The sequence below is a fragment of the Phodopus roborovskii genome, unplaced genomic scaffold (assembly GCF_943737965.1).
Source record: "Phodopus roborovskii unplaced genomic scaffold, PHOROB, whole genome shotgun sequence".
Classification (NCBI taxonomy): Eukaryota; Metazoa; Chordata; class Mammalia; order Rodentia; family Cricetidae; genus Phodopus; species Phodopus roborovskii.
The window spans coordinates 27,787,468-27,808,388 of NW_026125052.1; the positions used below are offsets into that span (position 1 = coordinate 27,787,468).

The following is a 20,921-nucleotide window of genomic DNA, read 5'->3' on the forward strand; positions in this document are numbered from 1 at the left end:
GAAGTAGGGGGAAGAAAAAAGCACAGCTATAGAGAGGCCTTTGGGTTCCATTCTGCAGGGCTGGAGCTGAGAGAACAGCTGGCGGACCCTGTGAAGAGTTCTGTGTGCTCACGCCACCCTGAGGCCGGCATGGGAACTGCATCCTCTTTGGAAGCAACAGGTTAAAGCCCCTTCATTCCAGAGTTTTCTTATGAGCTCAGATTCTCAAGGTAAACTGAGGTCTGAACATATGAAATGAACATTTCAGAAATAAGTCGTTCATGTGTTTTTCCTTTTTTAAAAAAAAACTTTTCTTATATCTTACTATGATTGCTATGTTTTATTATTGCTCATTTTGACTATGCCTAATATAAAAATTAAACTTTATCTTGAGTACATGCATAGAGATAATACACAGCCTACACAGGGTTTGGCACTAGGTGGCAGCCCCCACAGAAAAAGGAAAATACCTGACTACTGACTACAGTTACTGGATCAGTTCCCAGCTTTCGCTTGCTAGGGACAGAGGTCCTTCAGCAGTAGAGATGTCTGAGTCGAAGAAAGAGCTGGAACCCACAGATGAGGCATAATCCAGCACAAAGACTACTCTTCACCAGTACCAAGCCACCTTCTCCACCTGGAGACTCTCCATGGGTCTGCACCTTCCAGAAAGCCATGCTAAAATGCAAATATGTGTCCCATTAGGGGGGAATGTCATTTTATTTGCCATAGGACAGGAAGAAATGGGGAACAATATCCAGAGAGGTGAGGGGCAAGGCAGGACTCCTCACTAAGTCCCCTATTTCTTGGTGACACACAGGCACATAGACTCCCCCCCCCCAAGAAGGAAGATGATTGCATCTGAAGCCACCATTCTATCCCTGAGACCAGGTACCATCTGATCCTCGTGACTTCACACACAGACAGAACCTCAGAGAGCCATGCACAGAGTCTGGACCATTTGTGGCCTGCTGTGCCTCTCACAAGCCATTGCTATATGACACAGCGTGTTTAGGGTGGTAACTGGCCTGAGGGCACTGAGATGCTAGTTCTGTCCTGGTTCAGGACAGGTGATGGATTCTAGAACTTTGGTCTCATGCAGGACTGCAGAGGTTCCCAAGGCCCATGCTTGCCCTATAAGCCCTACACAGTGTCGAGGTTCTCATGCTGGACTGCAATGAATCCCAAAGGAGCTCTATAGTAAGGAGAGATCTAGTCACTCGGGGACTGCCCTGGTGCAGTCTCCTACCTCCCTCGTCTAAAATCAAGAGGTTTAGCTTCTGGGACATCTCCACTCCAGCTCAGAGCAAAACCACCTGAGGAGTTCCCAAGTGCTGGGCTCCATCCCCATCTGCGAAATGAGGATCCCTAAGAACAGAACCAAGAGACTCCTCTTGATAAAAGTCCCGGGTGCTTTCTCTGCACAGCCCAGCACAAGCCCCACCCTGTAGGCAGCTGTCCTTTCTCCCCTCTACCCGAAGGAGAGCAGCCGATCACCCACCTGCCCTGCATATGATAAGCAGACACTTCTAAGCAGGAAAGCGGGGCAGGAGAGGACTAGACAGCTGTCAGAGACTGAGTATTGGGAACTATTCAGAATCCATCCACAACGACATCCTGAGTCTAAGGACGACTGCAGACAATTAGAACCAGGGCTGGGGATGGCTCAGTCCGTTAAGTATTTGCTGTGTTTGAGGATCTGAGTTTGATCCCTGGAACCCACACTTGGGGGAGGGGAGCCAACTGTGGTGGTGCTTGCCTGAAGTACCGAGTGCTAGCTAAATAGGGACGGGTGGACCCCTTGTGTTCCCTGGCCAGCCGAACCTACTTGAACTCTTCCCAGTCAATGACTGTCTCAAACACACTTACACACACACTCACACACAGGGAGCAGAGAGGAAAGACAGTGCCTAAGGAATGACAGCAAAGACAGACCTCTGACCTTCATGTCTATGTACATACATGTGCACATGCACTCTGACACATATGCACCTGCATGCACGCACACACACACACAGCAGGGATGGGGAAGAAGACAACAAGAGCTACCCATCAGGGGAACAACCCCTCTTCCATATAACCAGGTTGTAGAAGATGGTTCTGCCAAGCTCTGTTGCTCTGGGTAACTGTACTGAGGGTACTCACAAAGCGGGTAGCTTCTGTCACTTGAACTGGTAGCCTTGTGGCCTTAAAGGACTCAATTTCTCTGTGTCTTGGTTGGCCCATTCAGGGAGAGGAAGGTTGATGGTGCTTTGTAGGACAGCAGTGAGGGGTAAGTGAGCTAATATAAAGAACCCAGTGACGCCCACAGTAAGAACGTGATACCGGTTCACATGCGTTCATAGGAAGGTTGCCAGGGCCCAGCCAAGTGTGAAGGCAACGGGGTGTCAACCAGTGTAACATAACTTGAAATGACCACACTACTGGTGCCAGTGACAGGTGCTGGAAGTATTCGAGGGTCACTGAAGTCATAGACATGTGTTCCACACAGGCGACGAGCCAGGAATAAATGATACTTCATGGTACTCAGTAGGCACTCCACATCCGCAAGGCAGGTGTGATGAGCCACCTCTCCTGCTCTGTCCACACTCTCCTCCCGAAGAACCTGTGACACCCTGAGCACTCCAGTAGGCACTCTGGATGACATCTTGGAGACAGCTCCCTCTTTCCCAACTCTCACCAAGGACTTACTCCAGGGTTAGCGCAGGAGACTCTTGTTGGTGGTGGCTCGCACCTTTAATCCCAGCACTTGGGAGGTAGAGGCAGGCGGATCTCTGTAAGTTTGAGACCGGCCTGTTCTACAAAGTGAGTTCCAGGGACAGACAGGACCATTTCACAAAGAAACCCTGTCTCAAACAAACAAACAGAATGACGTACTAGGGAAAAGGAGGTTTGGGACTGGTGGGTTGAATTCTTTGTCTCCCTAACCCAAGGTTTCATGCCTATGTTGGCATGTCCTGTGGAAGATGATTGATGCTGTCAGTCAACTGGACTCGCCTTTCTATCCCCTGGATGGCCTTGGGCCAAGTCACCTGGCCTCTCTGAGTCTGGTCTCCTCACTTACACAATGATGGGGCATTGGCTCTATATGTCAAAGGCTCTGAGGTCCCTCCTGGGACTCTCCAGTGAGGTAGGGAAAGGACTGGGAAGAGGAGGAAAGGATCCTCTGGTGCCTGACTTAGGAGCGGTTTCCAAAGAGGCTCCACTCCGCACTGTACACCCACATAAAGAAGCAAAGTGAAGTGGTACCAAGCCAGGACGGAAAATGAGAGGAGTGGGGAGAGAAGGGGAGGGGGGCTCATGTTCCTGATGTGTATAAGAGGCCGTCGGGGCCTCTAGGTCAAATGGTTACATCTTTAAAGAATTATGGCAATCACATGCCATATCTTCCAGACAATCCCAGCACTCAGGACGCAGAAGCAGGAGGGTCAGAAGTTTGAGGACAGCCTGGATGACACGGTGCATTTCAAACCACTGTACACTTGACTTTCTGCAACTCAAGGGCCTTGATCTTTCTCCACCCACAGAAATCGCATGCATGCACAGTACAGAGACCATGCCAGATGCCTGGCCCACCATCTAACACCCCCAGTCCAGCTCTCCTCCTGGGGTTCACACTTTCCCCTGAGCCCAACTGCAATACTCGCTCCCACCAAACTGATGGCAAAGGGGCGCTCTCCACCCATTTAATTGATAGCAACTCTGAGCAACCAGACAGAACCACCTACGTGAGAGTTCCCGTCTCGGTTACCTGCTGAGCTCCAAGGCTGTGTGAACTACTCCAAGTGTGCTTAGCCCTGACCTGTCCTTTGTCCCCTTACCATTCCTCATTTCCTGCCACCTAGTGTCCCCCTCATAAGTGCAAAAAGGGAGAAGTGTGTCGTCATCCCACAAGACAATGAGGAGATTACCTCCTCCCCAACCTCCTTAATTCCTAAAGCAGTTGCTGGGGAAGACCAGGCCTGCTGCAGGCTGCAGATGGCGAGGGGGGTGTCAAAAAAGAAGGGCATTGTCAAACAGGGAATGGGAACTTGAAGTTGGGGAGCCTAGCAAAGCCATCAGCTAGGCTTTCAGCGATTTCAGAGTCCTTTGGAGGCATTCACAGGTCGGGGGAGGGGAGACAGGAACGCATGAGCCCGACAGAATCAATAATTGTTCTAGATGACATTTTCCACTGTCAAGGGCAGTGTTCAGATCTCACTGGATCAGCCGCACAAGAGATAAGTGTGCCTGCAGTTCAACCACAGGGCTGAGCTCGCCAGACCTGACTGAGAGCCAGCTAGGGTAAGACCTCACAAGTGTGTGAAGTGTGGGGTGTTTTGTTGTGTGTGCCCAGCACTTTAAGAGTGTATGGAAATGCTCCCTGGGTTGTTTGGGAGAGAACTGTTTAGCTGATAGGAGCAGCCAACTTTTGCTGGTGGTGTTGATATGAAATCAAAAGTACAGAAACCAAACGCTGAACACCGCCCCCTAGGGGTCACCTTGCGTGTAGAAGCCAGAACAGCTGAGAAACAGGGGTTCCTGTTTTTGCAAGAGTTCTTTTTCTAAACGATACACCAACTAGTCAGCAACAGTTGAAAAACTTTTACAAGATCAAATGATAGCCCGGGAAACCTGCACTCAGAATGGGCATTTCCTGGCTCTTCATTCTTCTCTGTCCCTGGAAGTGGGCTGGGGTCACTAGTTTTAGACTAAAGGTTGTAACAACTGTATCACAGGGATACATCGGTTCTTTCCCCCAGAGCCACTCTCCTCATCTTGAGAGCTGCATAATTCAGCCCCTCAACCTTAAAAACATAAAGGCAGTTGACCCTAGTGCCACTAGGACCCAACAACCTCTAGGTCAATCTCTACCAAGGCCACAGGATCCAAAATAACCAAAATTTCACAGAGATGGTGCTAGTGGGCGCATGTATGTGACACTGTGACTTAGAAGCTGTTCTGGCTGCTTCTACCTGCTGGCTCCCTTTCCCTGTCAAAACTCACCATGTGCAGAACCCATGTCTCCTTACAACACACACAGCTCCTGGATTTATGCTTTCCCCAGATGAACCAGCAAGTCAGTCATAAACGGGATGGTCGAATCGGGGCAGTTAAGGCCACAGAGAAAGCTAATCTGGGTTTGCTTTCTGATTTCCCATGCTCTGGGAACTATCGCGTGTGTGTGTGTGTGTGTGTGTGTGTGTGTGTGTGTGTGTGTGGTAAGTGGTAGGGGATGGGATGCTACAGGATTGATTATGTCTTATTAAACTATTGGAACACCGACTGAATCATCACAGTCAAAAAAATAGCTGCAACTTGATTCGACACACCTCCCACTTCTTGCTGGTCCCTCTTTGCTCCCGCAGAGCGCCACAGCGGCGTAGGAGGAGCCGTTGGGCTGGGTCAAACTAGCAAGCACTGACTGACAGGCTAAATTAAAACTAGAAGAGACTGTATCCCCCCCCCCGGGGTGGGGGGTGACTCCAGTTGGGAGACCTGTCGAGCCCCGCTAAGCCCCAGCTGGCTTTGGGAACTGAAGCCAGGTGAGGCACACACACACCTGCAGGCGCCTGCAGCGGGAAATCTGCTTGCTATTTTCACCCCATTTCCCCCATGCCCTTTGCCTGGATCTCTAACCTGTGCCCTGTGCCTGGGACTGGTCCGCGGTAGGGCACGGCTTTGCAAACTTGAGAACCCGGCTTAAAAGTCCCAGAGCGAGTCTAGGTCACCCCAACCCTTGTGCCAGCTGCCTGGAATCTGTTGGGTAAAACAGGACCTAGTCTCCGAAATCGGAAAAATCAGCGCGGGTCCTCACCGGGAGGAGTCGTAGGGACATTGACACCGCTTCACCCTCCACCAGCAATCAGGCCCGCTGTCCCCTCCTCCCCTGGCGCCCTTTGCCACCCGCAGGATTCTCCTCTCAGCTCACCCGGTCCTACAGGATCGGGTAGGCGGAGCGAGGCTGCTGTGACGTCACGAGCGGGGGGCGTGGGGAAGTGTGCCCAGGGGCTGCCACCCTCCTGGGCCAATGCTAGCTGTGCAGCCACCGGCGCGCTCCCGAGGCCACCAGCCTCCGGAGCACCAGTCCGCTGCTCAGTATCAATGATCTGCAGGCCAGGCTAGCTCTCTAGGGACCCAGGCTAGCTCTCTCAGATGCCAAAAGGGCCCGCACCAGCCAGCCAAGGAAGCTGAGAGCCCAGGAGCCGAGCTACGGCACTCACCGGCGCCCGACTGGGTAAAAGGACAGCTTCTGGATACTGGAGAACCCAGAGAACCGAGTGCTCGTGGAAGGCAAGGTGAGGGTGTGTGTGGTGCATATGTGTGTGTCACAGAGAGATGGAGGGAGTGACAAGCGCACTTGGGCACCTGCGTGCTTATGCGCTGGGATAGATAGAGCGCTGAGCCCAGAGACCTGCACGTTGGTCCCGGAGCGCAGTTCTCGGCTTTTGTGCCTTTGGAGGTGACAGGTGGAAATGATGTGTGCGTATCCTGGCATCAGGGATGAAAAGGTAGTATGTTCCAGGACAGATCTGTCTGCACAGCCACTGCCCAGGTACGGTGGCGTGTGACCTGCGAGCCCGAGTGTCCAGGTGGTAGCTGTCTGTGATGGGGACAACTTATGTCCTAACCACCTGCGAAACAGCCCTGGTCCGAGGAAAGTGAGACCAGATAGAGGAGAAGAGACATGCCAGGTGCCACCACAGGGCTCCTGAATCCAGACCCTGAGACCTAAGTTAGGGAGGGACAGGTGATGGGAACATCGCAGAGAAGGAAAGCGGGTTTTTCCGTTGGCTTTTTTTTTTTTTTTTTTTTTTTTTCATCACCCGATGGGGAGGCGGACCAGAATCATATGCGGTCAGGTTCCTCCTACACCCCCGCCGCCCTCGGGCAGAGACATCTGTCTAGATTGGAGAGAACCAACGACTGAACGGTCAAGTCCCCAAGCCACTGTCTGCGCTCCTAGCTGTCTCTAGCACCTCAGTCCCCTCTGTGTATGGGAGCTGGGTGTGCAGACACCACCGGTCCACTCTCCCTTCTCCCTTCGTTTTCCTGGAAATGGTGGGAAATCTTTTGGGAACACTTTGTTTCCAGGGTCAGCGAGTTGATGGCCCCAAATATCCTACCCCCCCCCGCCCTCCCCGCTCTGCACTAACTCTGCGGTCCTGAGGCTCGCTTATCCACCCCCACCCACTCGGCCACTGCAGAGGGACACTCTAGCACCTTGGTGAACCACACAGGGCTGCAGTCTATGTTGGTATCAGCTCGGTCTCCAGACCCAGATTCTTGTAGTGAGGTGGGGGGTGGGCATCTAGCAGGCTTAGGGGAAGGGAGTCTTAAGGGCTCACAATAGAAGGATGTTGAGAAGTCAGTGGAATTAAAGCTGAGTGGGACCCCGATCATCCCCATCTCTGATTTTGTGGGCTAGCGAGCACACAGAAACAAGAGAGGATTCCTGAGAGTGGAAGTCCTTCTTCTCTCCAACAGAGCCAGGACTTTCTCTCTGAGGGGAAACCACCCATCATGCCACGCCAGTATTTACCACAGCCCTGACATTGAAAAAAAAAAAAAAAAAAAAAACAAAGCAGAAAATCAGACTTCTTGGTGCATTTAATTGAGCCACAATTCAACAAGTATGGACTGGTGGCATTTAAAATTCTCTTTCGGTAAGACAAATGTAAAATGAGAAGCAGTCACTAGGCACCTGGCTCCCTCAGTTTTAAGCTCATGTCTTCCTTGGAGGAGTCTCCCCTGTCCCATGGGGTTTTCCATGGTAGGACATCCACCCGCCTTCCGAGGCTCTGAATGCCCTGTGTGGCTTAACCTTCCCAAAGAGGAGGTGTGTCTCAGCCAATTCTCGAGAGAAGTGACCCCCCCCCCGAAATTCTTTCTGCACAAAGGGCACAGTTAGAGCTAAAGAACCACACTGGGCTCATACCATCACTCCTCTCTGCTTCCTCCTCTTCTTCCTCCTCCTCCTTTCTTGGCTCTAGACAGGGATTCTACAGCCCTCTCATGGTACATAGACGGCACAAGCTAATGGCAGGTCCCACTGCATGCAGCTTGAATAGGATTCTAGGTCTGTAGAAATAAGTGACTGACAAGATGGTGAAGGGGGGGGGAACAGTAGAAATAACAAGTTAATCTGGGGATACAAAACCAGTTCCTTTACAGTTTCTGGTTGTAATAGCTGCCTGATTATATGCTTGCTAACCCAATGCAGACACGGAACAGTGGGTCCCCAAAATTCAAATGCAAAATCCCAGACCTCACTGTACCAAACATGCTGGGGAAATTAATGCAGAAAGAAGTGCCAGGCACCTGGCAGTACAGAATGAATCAGAGGCAGGGATGGACAAGGAGCACCGGCCTGTGGCTGGCTACATCTGTCAGTTCTCTGCCATCTCTACCAGCCTTGGGCAACTCCCATGGAAAAGCACTGTGCTTAGGGGCAGTGTGTCAAGCAAGTGAACTTGGTGCTGTACATTCCTACCCTTGACCAGCTGCCCTCTTCCTGGATGGACCCCTACCCTGAGCTCTCACATCACTTTCCCTATACATAAGACCCAGCCCCCAAACTCCTGAGAACACCCCCTCCCATACACACACCCAGGGGAGGGCTGTTCTAACACCCTTTGTTCATAGCTTCATCTCCATGCAGTTCACACACAATATGACTTGACTCCCTGGCCTGTCTCCCCTTATTGAAGTATTAGTTGCTAGAGGGCTCCCTCACAGTGGCTTCCCCCCTCCCCCATCCAGTGATGTTTTATAACTGTGCTAAATCACTTAATTATGGGCGGACCTGGTGTTTCACATCTTGGGCCAAGCCAATAGCATTCTCATTATCTTCTCAGCATGGAGGTCACTCAAGAGTCAGATGATTTAAACTAAGCCCAAGTACCAGCCAGCCACCAGGTTCCGTTCACGGAGCATCGGCTGGGACATGGTAAAAATCATGGAAGACTTAGGACCAGGTGGCTCATGTTCAAGGACCACTGCAGAAGGGTTTTAACTCTCTAAGCCTCAGCTTCCACATCTTTAAGTGAGAAAGGACAGTATCCTCAACTCCCACATGGTTAAGGAGATGAAGGGGTCAACAGGTGTGGATGAACGCCAGCAGTTTTTAAAAGCCTCTTTCGACAATCATAGAGAGCCTGCATCCATCACCTAGCTTCTGCTTTTGCCCTAATCTGTGAACTGCAGGGAAAGGCCACCCACGCTGGGGGATGGGGGGAGGAGGATAGCAGTTAGGAAGGGTTTTCCTAATCAGAAGTCAGGTAGGGAATGGAGGGTACTGAGTATTGGAGGGCATAAAAGCCAAGAAGAAAAACAGCCTAAAGCATACATTTGAAAAGAGAAAGAAAGCCAGACTCTTTCTTTTAATATTGAAGACTCTAACTTGATTCACTGCGTAAGCAGGTTTCAGTAAATTAGAGATAATGAAACAGTGGGGGTGGGTCATCTATGAGGCTCTGCTATGAGCCTCACAATGCTAGGCATTCGCATGTACCTTCATGATACTACCACCCCCCACCACCACCACCCTGCCGCCACCGTGTTGACAAAGGAGAGTCCCAGCAATTAAGGGCTGGGCATGAGATCATGCGGGCTCAACCATGGAGCCCAGATTTGTTCTTCCTTCAAATTCTTGGGTTTTCCCACCATAGGAGTCTCTGAATGGAAACTCTCCCAAGCAGACATCAATCCAGCATGGAACTCCTCATGGGGCTCAAAGTGCTGGTGTCGGACCTTTCCAGGGCTGAAACCCTCCAAGATCTGCCTTTTTATAGTTCTGGACCAGTCAATTCCTTAGGGGTCAAAGTCTGTGTTTGAAGCCATAGCCATCAGCCATACGTGCGTCATCAAAGATGATGGTTTAACTCAAACCCTTCCCCCACCATTTCAAAAATACCTCAAAAAATCTGCAGGCTGACAGCCAGATTTGAAGAAAGAAAGAAAGAGAGAAAGAAAGGAAGGAAGGAAGGAAGGAAGGAAGGAAGGAAGAAAGAAAGAAAGAAAGAAAGAAAGGAAGGAAGGAAGGAAGGAAGGAAGGAAGAAAGAAAAAGAAAACTTGCTTTACAGTTGAAAAATACTTCTAAGAGAGCCAGGCATAGTAGCTCACACCTGTAACCCCAGGCACAGGAGGCTGAGGCGTGGGGAGTACTGTGAATGCAAAGCCAGCCTCTGTAACAGAGTGAGTTCCAAGCTAACCTGTCTCCGAAACAGGATCGGGGAGGAAGGAGGGAGGGAGACTGGAGAGATGGCTCAGTCAATAAAGCACTTAACTTGCAAGCAAGAGGATCTGAGTTGACCCCCCAGAACCCCTGTGAAAACTGCTGGGTAGGTGCGGTGACATGTCTGTCACAGCAGGGGTAGGACAGACACAGGTAGATCCCTGCAGCACAGTGAACAGCTAGCCTAGGCTACCTAGAAATCCTGACTCACAAAGCGGTGGGATACTTAGCCTACCTAACAACAGCTGGGGCTAGTTTCTGACCCCCACACACACACACATACATACATACGCACAGCGGCACACATGAATATACAAAAGAAAGAGAAAGAGAGAGCGGTAGGAAAATGTCTAAATACGTAGATAAACCAGAATCAAGGAATCCAGAAGGAGTCTAAATGGCTTGGAACTGATGGTTACTTTTCTTTTTCTCTTCCCAGATGTCACCGTAGATTCTTGCCCCCCCCCCCAAGAGCCCACTGAGGTGAGAGGAAGAACTCTTGAGCTGCTTGGTTCTAATCTGACAGAAAAGCAGCCATGGAGATGGTATCTGAGCAATTCAATGGGAGCCAAATATGGATGCCCTCTCCGTTTGACGTCAATGGCTCAGTGGGGCCAAGCAATGGCTCCAACCAGACTGAGCCATACTATGACATGACAAGCAATGCAGTCCTCACGTTCATCTACTTCGTGGTGTGCGTTGTCGGGCTGTGCGGCAATACGCTTGTCATCTATGTCGTCCTCCGCTATGCCAAGATGAAAACCATCACCAACATTTACATCCTCAACCTGGCCATTGCAGACGAACTCTTCATGCTGGGGCTGCCCTTCCTGGCCATGCAGGTGGCACTGGTCCACTGGCCTTTTGGCAAGGCCATCTGCAGGGTAGTCATGACTGTAGACGGCATCAATCAGTTCACCAGCATCTTCTGCTTGACCGTCATGAGCATCGACCGTTACCTAGCCGTGGTCCACCCTATCAAGTCAGCCAAGTGGAGGCGACCTCGGACAGCCAAGATGATCAATGTGGCCGTGTGGGGCGTCTCTCTGCTGGTCATTTTGCCTATCATGATATATGCTGGCCTACGGAGCAACCAGTGGGGGAGGAGCAGCTGTACCATCAACTGGCCAGGTGAATCTGGGGCGTGGTACACAGGGTTCATTATCTATGCCTTCATCCTGGGTTTCCTGGTGCCCCTCACCATCATTTGTCTTTGCTACCTGTTTATCATCATCAAGGTGAAGTCCTCTGGAATCCGAGTGGGATCATCCAAGAGGAAAAAGTCAGAGAAAAAAGTCACCCGAATGGTGTCCATAGTGGTGGCTGTCTTCATCTTCTGCTGGTTGCCTTTCTACGTCTTCAATGTCTCTTCCGTGTCCGTGGCCATCAGTCCCACCCCGGCCTTGAAAGGCATGTTTGACTTTGTGGTGATCCTCACCTACGCCAACAGCTGCGCTAACCCCATCCTGTACGCCTTCTTATCTGACAACTTCAAGAAGAGCTTCCAGAATGTTCTCTGCTTGGTCAAGGTGAGTGGTACAGATGATGGGGAACGGAGCGACAGTAAGCAGGACAAATCCCGGCTGAATGAGACCACGGAGACCCAGAGGACCCTCCTCAACGGAGACCTCCAAACCAGTATCTGAGATACCTGGAAACATGACACGCGGGCGCGTGCACACACGCATGCACAAGCCAAGCCTGCCTCTTGGCAGCGCACTTCCCACCCACCCGCTTCCTGCCACCCCAACCATCATAGCTGGCTTGTTCTACATGAGCCCAGTTCAGGGGACAGGATTTGAGTCTGCTTGTCAGAGAGTAGAGTCACTGATTATGTCTCCCTTAAAGTGAACGTTTTCGTGCAGGCAGACAATTCAAAGCCTGGAGAAGAGGACATCATTGCCTGGGTGTGACGTTGAGGAAAGCAGCTGCCCAGGAGAAATCGAAACAAACAAAAAAACAAACAAAAAAAACACAAAAAAAAAAAAACACAAAAAACTAAACCAAAACCCCGTGTATGTGTGCCTGTACACTATGTAATCTCGTGATCTGATATTTACATTTGTATATTCCTACCTAGTCTCTTTGGAGCCAGTACATACACGCCCTGTGTTTGTACACTGAAGTAGCTAGTTCATGTGTGTCTAGTGTAGGTGAACATTTCCCGCAACCCCGAACCTGAAGAAGTGGGCCCGCCATGACAAAAACCAATCTGAATTTGAGCTTCCAGCATCGCATCTGCCTTGCGTGGGCCTTTCCTGGACCCAGGAGGAGCATGAGCGGTACGTTCATATGACGGTATGTTTTGTTTTGTTTAAAAAAAAAAAAAAAAAAAGGGAAAAGAGGTAAAAGGAAGGTATTTTTGTCTTCTTCTTCCTAGAGAGCCCCTAAACTATATAAGTTTCTCACCTCACAGGAGCTGCCCCTGAACCTGGACAGTTGTTTTCCTCAATTTCAAGTGAGTTAGGTCAGAGTGAAATACAGGGAAACAAACTGTGAGAGTCAGAATATGAACACGAGTTTGCCTCTCAGATACAATCGGTTACTCATTTACCCACAAGGACTTCAAGGGTTGTGGTCATCGATCATTGTTTATCAAGACAAAGCATGCTTTATTATCAGATTGTATTTTTCTCTCCTCCAATGGCTTTAGTTTTACTTAGGGAGTTATTGGGGGAGGGGTGGGGTCAGTGACCTGAAAGGCAAAATACAGACTATTATTCTTGTGGGCAAACAATTTATTCCCCAACACGCATGTGTGCGCGCGCGCACGCGCACACACACACACACACACACACACACACACACACCAATAATGAGAAGAAGGAAAATGAAGTACAATTATACTTCTAAGAGAAACTATGAAATTGCTTTGTTTTTAGCCAGATTTGTATGTGTGGTGTGTATGTGTGTATTTATGCCCATGTCTGTGTGTGAGTGCGTGTGTATATGTGTGTTTGTGTGTGTGCGCGTGTAGATTAGTGGTTGACATTGCTGTCTCCTCCTACATCACGTTCTACTTTATTTACTAGGCAAGGTCTCTTGCTGAAGGTGAAGTTTCCAGTCAAGGGAGCCAGTTTGCCTAGAGGATCCCATCTCCACCCTGGAGCACTGTTATTACAGATGTGCTGCCTGCCCAGACAACCTTTACATGAGCTCTGGAATCCAGATTCAGGCCTCACACCTGGGCAGCAAGTGGGTTACCCGAATGAGCCATCTCATTGGGGGGGCATGCTTGTCATGGCACATGTGTGGATGTCATGGATAACTCTGGGGAGCTGGTTCTTGCCTTCCACCTCTATGCAGGTCATGGGGACCAAACTCAGGTCACCAGGCTTGCTCAGCAAGCATCTTTACCCACAAAGTCATCTCCATAGCTCTCGGAGATTTTTTTTTTCTTTTCCTTACACAAAGCTGGTCATTAGGAAAAATCACAAAACTCAGGAACAGTGTTTATGACACATTCAATAAACACCAGCTGATGGAGTATATAGGGGTGTGTGTGCAGGGCAAAGGCTGGGAGCCCATCCTTCACAGGGATGGCTATGTCATCTCCTTCATCAGCTGCACATGCATGGAGTGTCATACATGTAATGATATGTCCTCTCCAGGCTACTCCTCACACTGCCACAAGTACAGGTGTGTGGGAGACACTGCACTCTGGGTCCTGGAAGCATTACTCTTAGCATCCTACATGTAGACTTCAAGTGTATTTTAAAATGAGCTTTCTTCTTCTGACTCCCTAAGCAAGGACTATTTAGTGGTCAGAATGGCTAACTACCCTACCTGTGGCTAACCTACCTTAGTGGGCTCTGTTAATGCTCAGGCGACATCGCTCATACCACCTGGCTCTGAAAAACTACTGACTATGGCTTCCAGAGATACATTCAGTGGAATTTATGACGGGCAAATAAATCCACCTGAAAAGAAAAATGCAATCATAGAACAAGACTACAGGGAGAGTTGTTGCAAAAAGACAAACATATACAGAAAAATCCCAGATTCTTACCACAAGTTCAGCTTTAGGCTGGTTTCTTGGCAGCCATAACAGACAGTGAGTCATTGTTTCTTTTTCTTTTTAATACAAATAGGAAAAAATGGAAAGAAACACTATAGAGATAACTTTATCCTTACAATTGACAACCATTTCAGGAAGATTGGTCAGAGTAACTCTATAGTAACTCTATAGTGTTCATGTCCCCATAGCTTGAGAGATTGCCTCCCACAAGGATTTGTTCCCACACAGCCACACAGAACCTCAAGATGGAATGTCTAAGGGGCGTCTGGGGTACTCAGCAACAGGACAGTCATTTGAAGGCAGGAAGAGGGGGATTTTAACACATGGTACAGGGCTGGGAGGTGAATCAGCCAGGAAAAGGCTTGCTTCACACGTTTGAGGACCTGAGTTCAATCCCCTGAACCCACATGAAAAGTCAAGACAGTGCTGTGTGCCTGCAATTCAGCAACGGCGGGATGGGAGGTGGGGAGAGATAGACCTCTGGAAGAGCATTAAACCGACTAGCCTGGCCTACATGGTGAACGTCCAGGCCAAAGAGACCCTGTCTCAAACAAAAAGGAGACGTGCCTAGGGATTGACATTCAAGGCTGTCCTCAGACACACACACACACACACACACACACACACACACACCACACATACATACCCACAACACATATAACACACATACTCAGCACGCATATACACACACAAAACACACATACACACAACACACATACCACACACACATACAAGATCCATGCTTAATTCCATAGAGATAGGCAGTCAGGTCCTTGTTATGGGAATTTATGTCTCAGAGGTTGAAGCACCTATATTTATATTTAATTCAAATTTAAAATATATTGTATTCTTTTATGTGTATGAGTGTTTTGCTTGCATGTATGTCTGTGTACTGTGTATATATCTGATGTTTGTAGAAGTCAGAAGAGGGTACTGAATTCCTTGAGGGTAGAGTTACAGATGGTCATAACTGTGTGTGTAAGAACAGCCAATGATGTCGACCCCTGAGCCATCTCTCTAGCCCCTGAAGCATCTTGTTTTTAAAGATGACTTGTTCCTGCCAGGCAGTGATGGCACAAGCCTTTAATCCCAGCACTTGGGAAGCAGAGGCAGATGGATCTCAATGACTCTGAGGTCAGCCTGGTCTACAAAGGAAGTTCAAAGTTCAAGACTTGGTCTCTGGATTTCTTTTATTCTAAAGAGTAACAAAAAATGTTAACACAATTTTGGCTCACAGAGTCACTCTTAACTTCATCACGAAGTTAAATACTCTGGATGCCGAGGGCAGAACAATTAAAAAGTAATAAATACATCGGGGCCAGAAAGACAGCTCAGCAGTTAGAAGCACTAGCTACTACTGTTCCTACGACCCACGCTCACAATCACCTAGGGACGCCGACTCCATGCATCTGATGCCCTCTTCTGGCTTCTGTGGACACCTGCACGCAGGCAAACACAAACGCACACACGTGAACGTAATTTAAAGTAATAAACTTTTTTAAAAAAAATTAATGTGTCAGATTGACTTTGTAATCCCTGGTGGTCTGGTAAGTTTTGCAAACTACTCCTTGCCTCCTATTAGCAGGGGCTGGGCTGCTAAGGGCAGATTAAATCTAAGGAGATGTAGCCGGAGTCCCGCTGGGCGACACCGCGACACTGGAGCACCAAGTGAGCTTAGCTTCGGTTACAGTACCAGACAGCGGAGCAGTCTTGTTTTGTGTGAGGTTTGCACTTTAGCTTAGAACATACCCGGATGATGTGAGGAGGACAGTGGAGGGCGAAATGACGGGCAGAGGGGACAATGTGGACTGGCGGACAGGCGCCTGTTTGTTAACACGGATTAGACCGCTCCATGGCAGAGCACGAGGCTGCCTGCTGAAGCCTTTGGCCGGGGCTTTTCTAGGGGTGTGCAGGCTGGAAGACAACCCTGGGCTGTGCAGGCGGGAAGAGCCATGCCCCTCCCCAAGCAGCCCCAATGGGGACCGTTCAATGAAGGACAGTGATACTAGAGGAAAGGAAGCTTTCGGCCCTGTTGACAGGAGGAGCCAAGCGGTTGGGGTGTGTGGTCGGAATGTAATTAGGCTTCCTGAGGTGTGCACCCTCTCCGGAAAATCAAGTACTGACAGGCCCAGCGGAGAGCTTAGAAGTGATGACTTGGAATCAATCACTTGTCTCATCCACATTTTTTGCCAGCTTCCAAACACGGAATTCCCTAGCAAATGCTTCCGAAAAGCAAATCTTGACTAAAGAGCTTGTTTTTCCTCTTGTAAATAAATCCTGGGAACAGCCCCATTGGTGGAGTCTGTCTCTCTCTCTCTCTCTCTCTCTCTCTCTCTCTCTCTCTCTCTCTCTCTCTCTCTCTCTCTTCCTGTCTTTCAAGACAGGGTTTCTCTGTGTAACAGTTCTGATGTCCTGGAACTCGCTCTGTAGACCAGGCTGGCCTTGAACTCACAGAGATCCGCCTGCCTCTGCCTCTTGGGTGCTGGGATTAAAGGCATGCGCCACCACTGCCCCCTTTGTTGTTTGTTTTGTTTTGTCTTGTTTTTCTTTTTCTAGCAGCTCATGTAGGTATGGAATTCTACTTACAGAGCACAATCTTTTGTAGCTGTCATTACCTATTCGATTCAGCAATCACTGGGCAAAGAATACTGTCTCAAAAACTTCCCCGTAGCCATTCCAACGCCTTCCCACCCCTTCCTGCACTAAGAGGGGCTGAAGGCTAGTGAGTGAGCTGCTCCCTCTCCTGCAGATGCCTCTGGCTGTTCGCATCTGGCCTATGTCTGAAAACAGGGCTAAATATTAACCAAGCCCTAGCCGAACCCACTGTAAAATGTTATTGATTCTCCTAAGATAGAAGTGAGTGTAATGTCATTAAAATGAAATGCTAGGGTTGGATAGCCTGGTCCAGTGAGCACCGGTGAGGGGAAGCAGGAGGGAGCCAAAGGCACAGGCTCGGCTCTCAGTGCACGGGTACCGAGCTGACAACTGGATGGCAAAAGGCTTCACTTTGCATCTGTCTCCTCCCTGGCATCGGTGAGGACCCGGACTTCTTTGCTGGGATACTGTATCCATTAGGGAGAGCTACCCACTTCTGTTCCTCCCTGCTGAACCAGAAGCAGAAAAGGAATGTCCTGGTTCAGAGATACAACTGCCTGGCCTTTTCACAAAGCCTGTTAAGAGAGTGACAGAGGGGGGCTTGAGAGATGGCTCAGAGGCCAGGAGCACTTGCTGCTCTTCCAGAGGACCTGGATTCTAACTAAGCATGGTGGCTCAAACAACCTGTCATTCCAGTTCCAGGGGATCTGATGCCCTCTTCTGGCCTCAGTGAGCACCAGCCATACATGTGGCACACAGACAAACATGCTATCAAAACACCCAAACACACACACACACACACACACACACACACACACACACACACACACAGATGGGGGAGGGGTGGTACAAGGCTCACTACCAAAGGAATCGGAACTGCTAGGCCATGCCCGTGTCACCCCTGTTATTCAGCAGCAGGGGGCCCAGTGGTCTAAGCAATGAAGAAGGTGGCTTGGCAGTAGAAAGCACTAAAGAAAGTAACATGGAGGTCTACGGAGAGCCCAGCCCACGGGAGGTCTACTAAATAAGACCTTGCTGGTCCGGCACATATTCCTCACAAAGTAGACACTGCAAAGGGCCAAGGCAGGGGCCCCAGCAGGCAACGGCTAGAGTCACCACAGCAAAATCCACAATTAGCTGACTACAGTGAGTGACTATTATACCAGGGACTGCAGAGAATCAGCCACTCCTGATCAGTAATTCCTGTGCCTTTTGGCACAGGGACTTGGGTAGCTGTCCTGTTCCAGCATAAGGGAATTAAGTTCGTTGCTAAGGAAGCTGATATTTTCCTCAAAGGTGTAAGTTTTAACATCAGCAGTCCATCCAAATAATCTTCATACACCATGACCAACCCTTAGCTGTCTCAGGGGACAGTGTGTGCAGTCTCCAATTCCCCTCTCTCTCTGCTCTTACTCCTACTTGTAACGTGTACACACATGTACAAGTAACACTCCTACACATGGTTGCTACATAGCATATACACAGACACATGTGACAGGCATATCCACTCAGGTGTGTGTGCACATGTGTGTTTGTAGACATGTGAGGTGCACATGCTAGATGTAGGAGGCATGTGTGACACACACGTATACACACAAATGTACCCATACACACTTTATATATGACGTAGGCGAGGCCTTCAATGCAGGCATTTCCCCAGTGGCTTTCAGTGAAAGGAGGAAATCACAGTTTGATTAACACATTTGAAATCTGGGACTATTTGAGCTGAGGTGACACTCAGTGGGTAGAGTACTTCCTGTACAAGCAAGATGACCTGTGTCCACAGACCTAGAACCCAGGTAAAGCTAGACATGGTAGTACATGTTGCCATCATCCCTACAGTAAGAAGGGGGGGGTGGAGACAGGAGAGTCCCCCCAGAAGCTTCTGGAAGGCTGACCTGGTGTATACAGCAATGAACAAGGGACCCTGCCTCAAACAAGGTAGAAGGTGAGAACCAACACCCAAGGTTGTCCATTGAATTCCGTACATGTGCCATGATGTGTATAGCCTCCACAAATACACACACACACACACACACACACACACACAAAGTGAAATGTAGAAATATTCAGTAATTTTGCAATGGGGAGAGATACATGAACAGGAATCAATTTTTCACCCAGGATTCTTGGCTCAACACAGCGTAGTCCCTGCTATAAACAGACCACCTCAATGAAAGTCTAAAAGTTCTGTGAGCACAGATAAATAAAATATTGAAGCTATTGTTTAAAAGCAAAAATACATAGAGTTGCCAAAGAGTGTGAATGGCTGATCACCCTGTGGTCAGCCAGTATAAAGCTAACAGCAATGTTTCTCCAGAAAAAAAAAAATCACTGAAAGCAATTTTGTTGTTGTTGTTTTTCAAGACAGGGGTTCCCTGTGTACCTTTGGAGCCTGTCCTGGAACTAGCTCTTATAGATCAGGCTGGCCTCGAACTCACAGAGATCTGCTTGCCTCAGCTTCCCAAGGGCTGGGATTAAAGATGTACACCACCACTGCCCCACATTTTTCTTAATTATTAGTTATGTAGGAGAGTCCAGCCCACTGTGGGAAGTGTCATGTCTGGGCGGTGGTTCTGGGCTATATAAAATGAGTAAGCAAGTCACTGGGAGCGAGCTCCTGCTTTGAGTACCTGCCTCAGCCTCCTTCCACGATGAAACGTGAGACCTGGTACAAGCCAGATAAACCCCTCCCTCGCCAAGCTGCCTTTGGCCATGGTGTTTATCACAGCAACAGAAGCACACTAGGACAGCATCTTAGATACGCCATGTTTCTTAACACAACTGTGAAGCTAAGCAGCTTGGGGGAGCTGGGACACTCCTGCACAAGGAGAATGCTTGCACCTCCCTGTCTCCCAGGAGGGCAGCTCCACAAGTGTCTTAGTAACTTGTCTATTGCTGTGATAAAAACCAAAACCAAGGCAACTTATGAAGGGAAGGGTTTAACTGGGGTTAGGTTCCAGAGAGTTAGGGTCCATGAGGAGGAGTGAAAGCATGGGTAGGAACAGCTGAGAACTCACATCTCAAACCACAAGAAGGAGGTGAATCTGAGTTCTTGAAACCTCAAAGCTCCTTACTATAGGGGCAAGAGGAAAAGACCCTTCGAACAGACAGCTAATGAAAAATGGGATCCCATCTGTTCCAATAGAGGAGAGGATAAGAGCCAGCTCAGCCAGCCAGCCAAGCCCCAGGAGCCAAATCACTCCATCTGATGAACTGCCAAAAACAAGGGACAATTCAACTGCTCCCAAAGACTGGAAGCCGCCCACCATCCATGTCTCCAGTACACTGGGAACATCTCATTAACAAAGAACAGCAGGGGCAGGGAGATGGCTCGGTCAGTGCCGTGAAAGCACGGGATCTGAGTTCTAACCCCCCGTGTCCATGTTAAAGTCAGAAGCTGTGATATAGGCCTATAATCCCAATGTTGGGATTCTATAGTCAGTCCAGCCAATCAATGGGCTATAGATTCCATGAGAGCTGCTGTCTCAAAAACCAAGGTGGAGAAGAGCTGGAGAGATGGCTCTGTGGCTAAGAACACTTGCTCATCTTTCACAGGACCTGGGTTCAAGTCCCAGTATCCACACACAGACTCAAACCGTCTATAACTCCACTTCCAACAGACCTAGCACCCTCTCTAGCCTCCACAGGCACCAGACAAACACACAATCTACATAGACATATGTAAACAAAACATTCTCTCTCTCTTTCTCTCCCTCCCCCCTCTCTCTCTCACACACACACATACACGTTTTTAAAAAGGTGGGGAGTAAAAACACACAACATAGACCTTTAGCCTCCACACACCTGCATACACATACACAAAACAAAGCATAAGAGCTCACTTTTAAAACTTACTTAAAGTGCATTGAACTCAAACTCAAGCTGTGTGTGCTTCTCAGCATGCTTCCTCGTTTCTAATCCATCCATCACTGGCTGCCACCAAGAAATGGTAGCAGTTTTTTACCAAGGAGACCAGTCACTGTTACATAGACACTGCATACCCCTTTCTGGGTTTTGAGAGGTGCAGACATTGTTTTGTGTCTTTATCTGAAGGTATTGGGGGGGGGTCATGCTGCCTTTGGGCTCACACCTATATTCGGGGCCTCCCC

General features: G+C 49.2%; 2 protein-coding genes across 3 annotated transcripts in view; one reads left to right on the top strand and one right to left on the bottom strand.

The window, feature by feature from the left end:
• Slc39a11 (solute carrier family 39 member 11) overlaps nucleotides 1–20,921 on the bottom strand; it is a 392,746-nt gene that overhangs the window by 359,326 nt on the left and 12,499 nt on the right. The window lies entirely within an intron of this gene.
• On the top strand, nucleotides 10,668–12,174 carry Sstr2 (somatostatin receptor 2). Its single transcript, XM_051179759.1, has one exon. It carries the CDS (start codon nucleotides 10,733–10,735, stop codon nucleotides 11,840–11,842), a length of 1,110 nt encoding a protein of 369 aa, XP_051035716.1. The 5' UTR covers nucleotides 10,668–10,732; the 3' UTR covers nucleotides 11,843–12,174.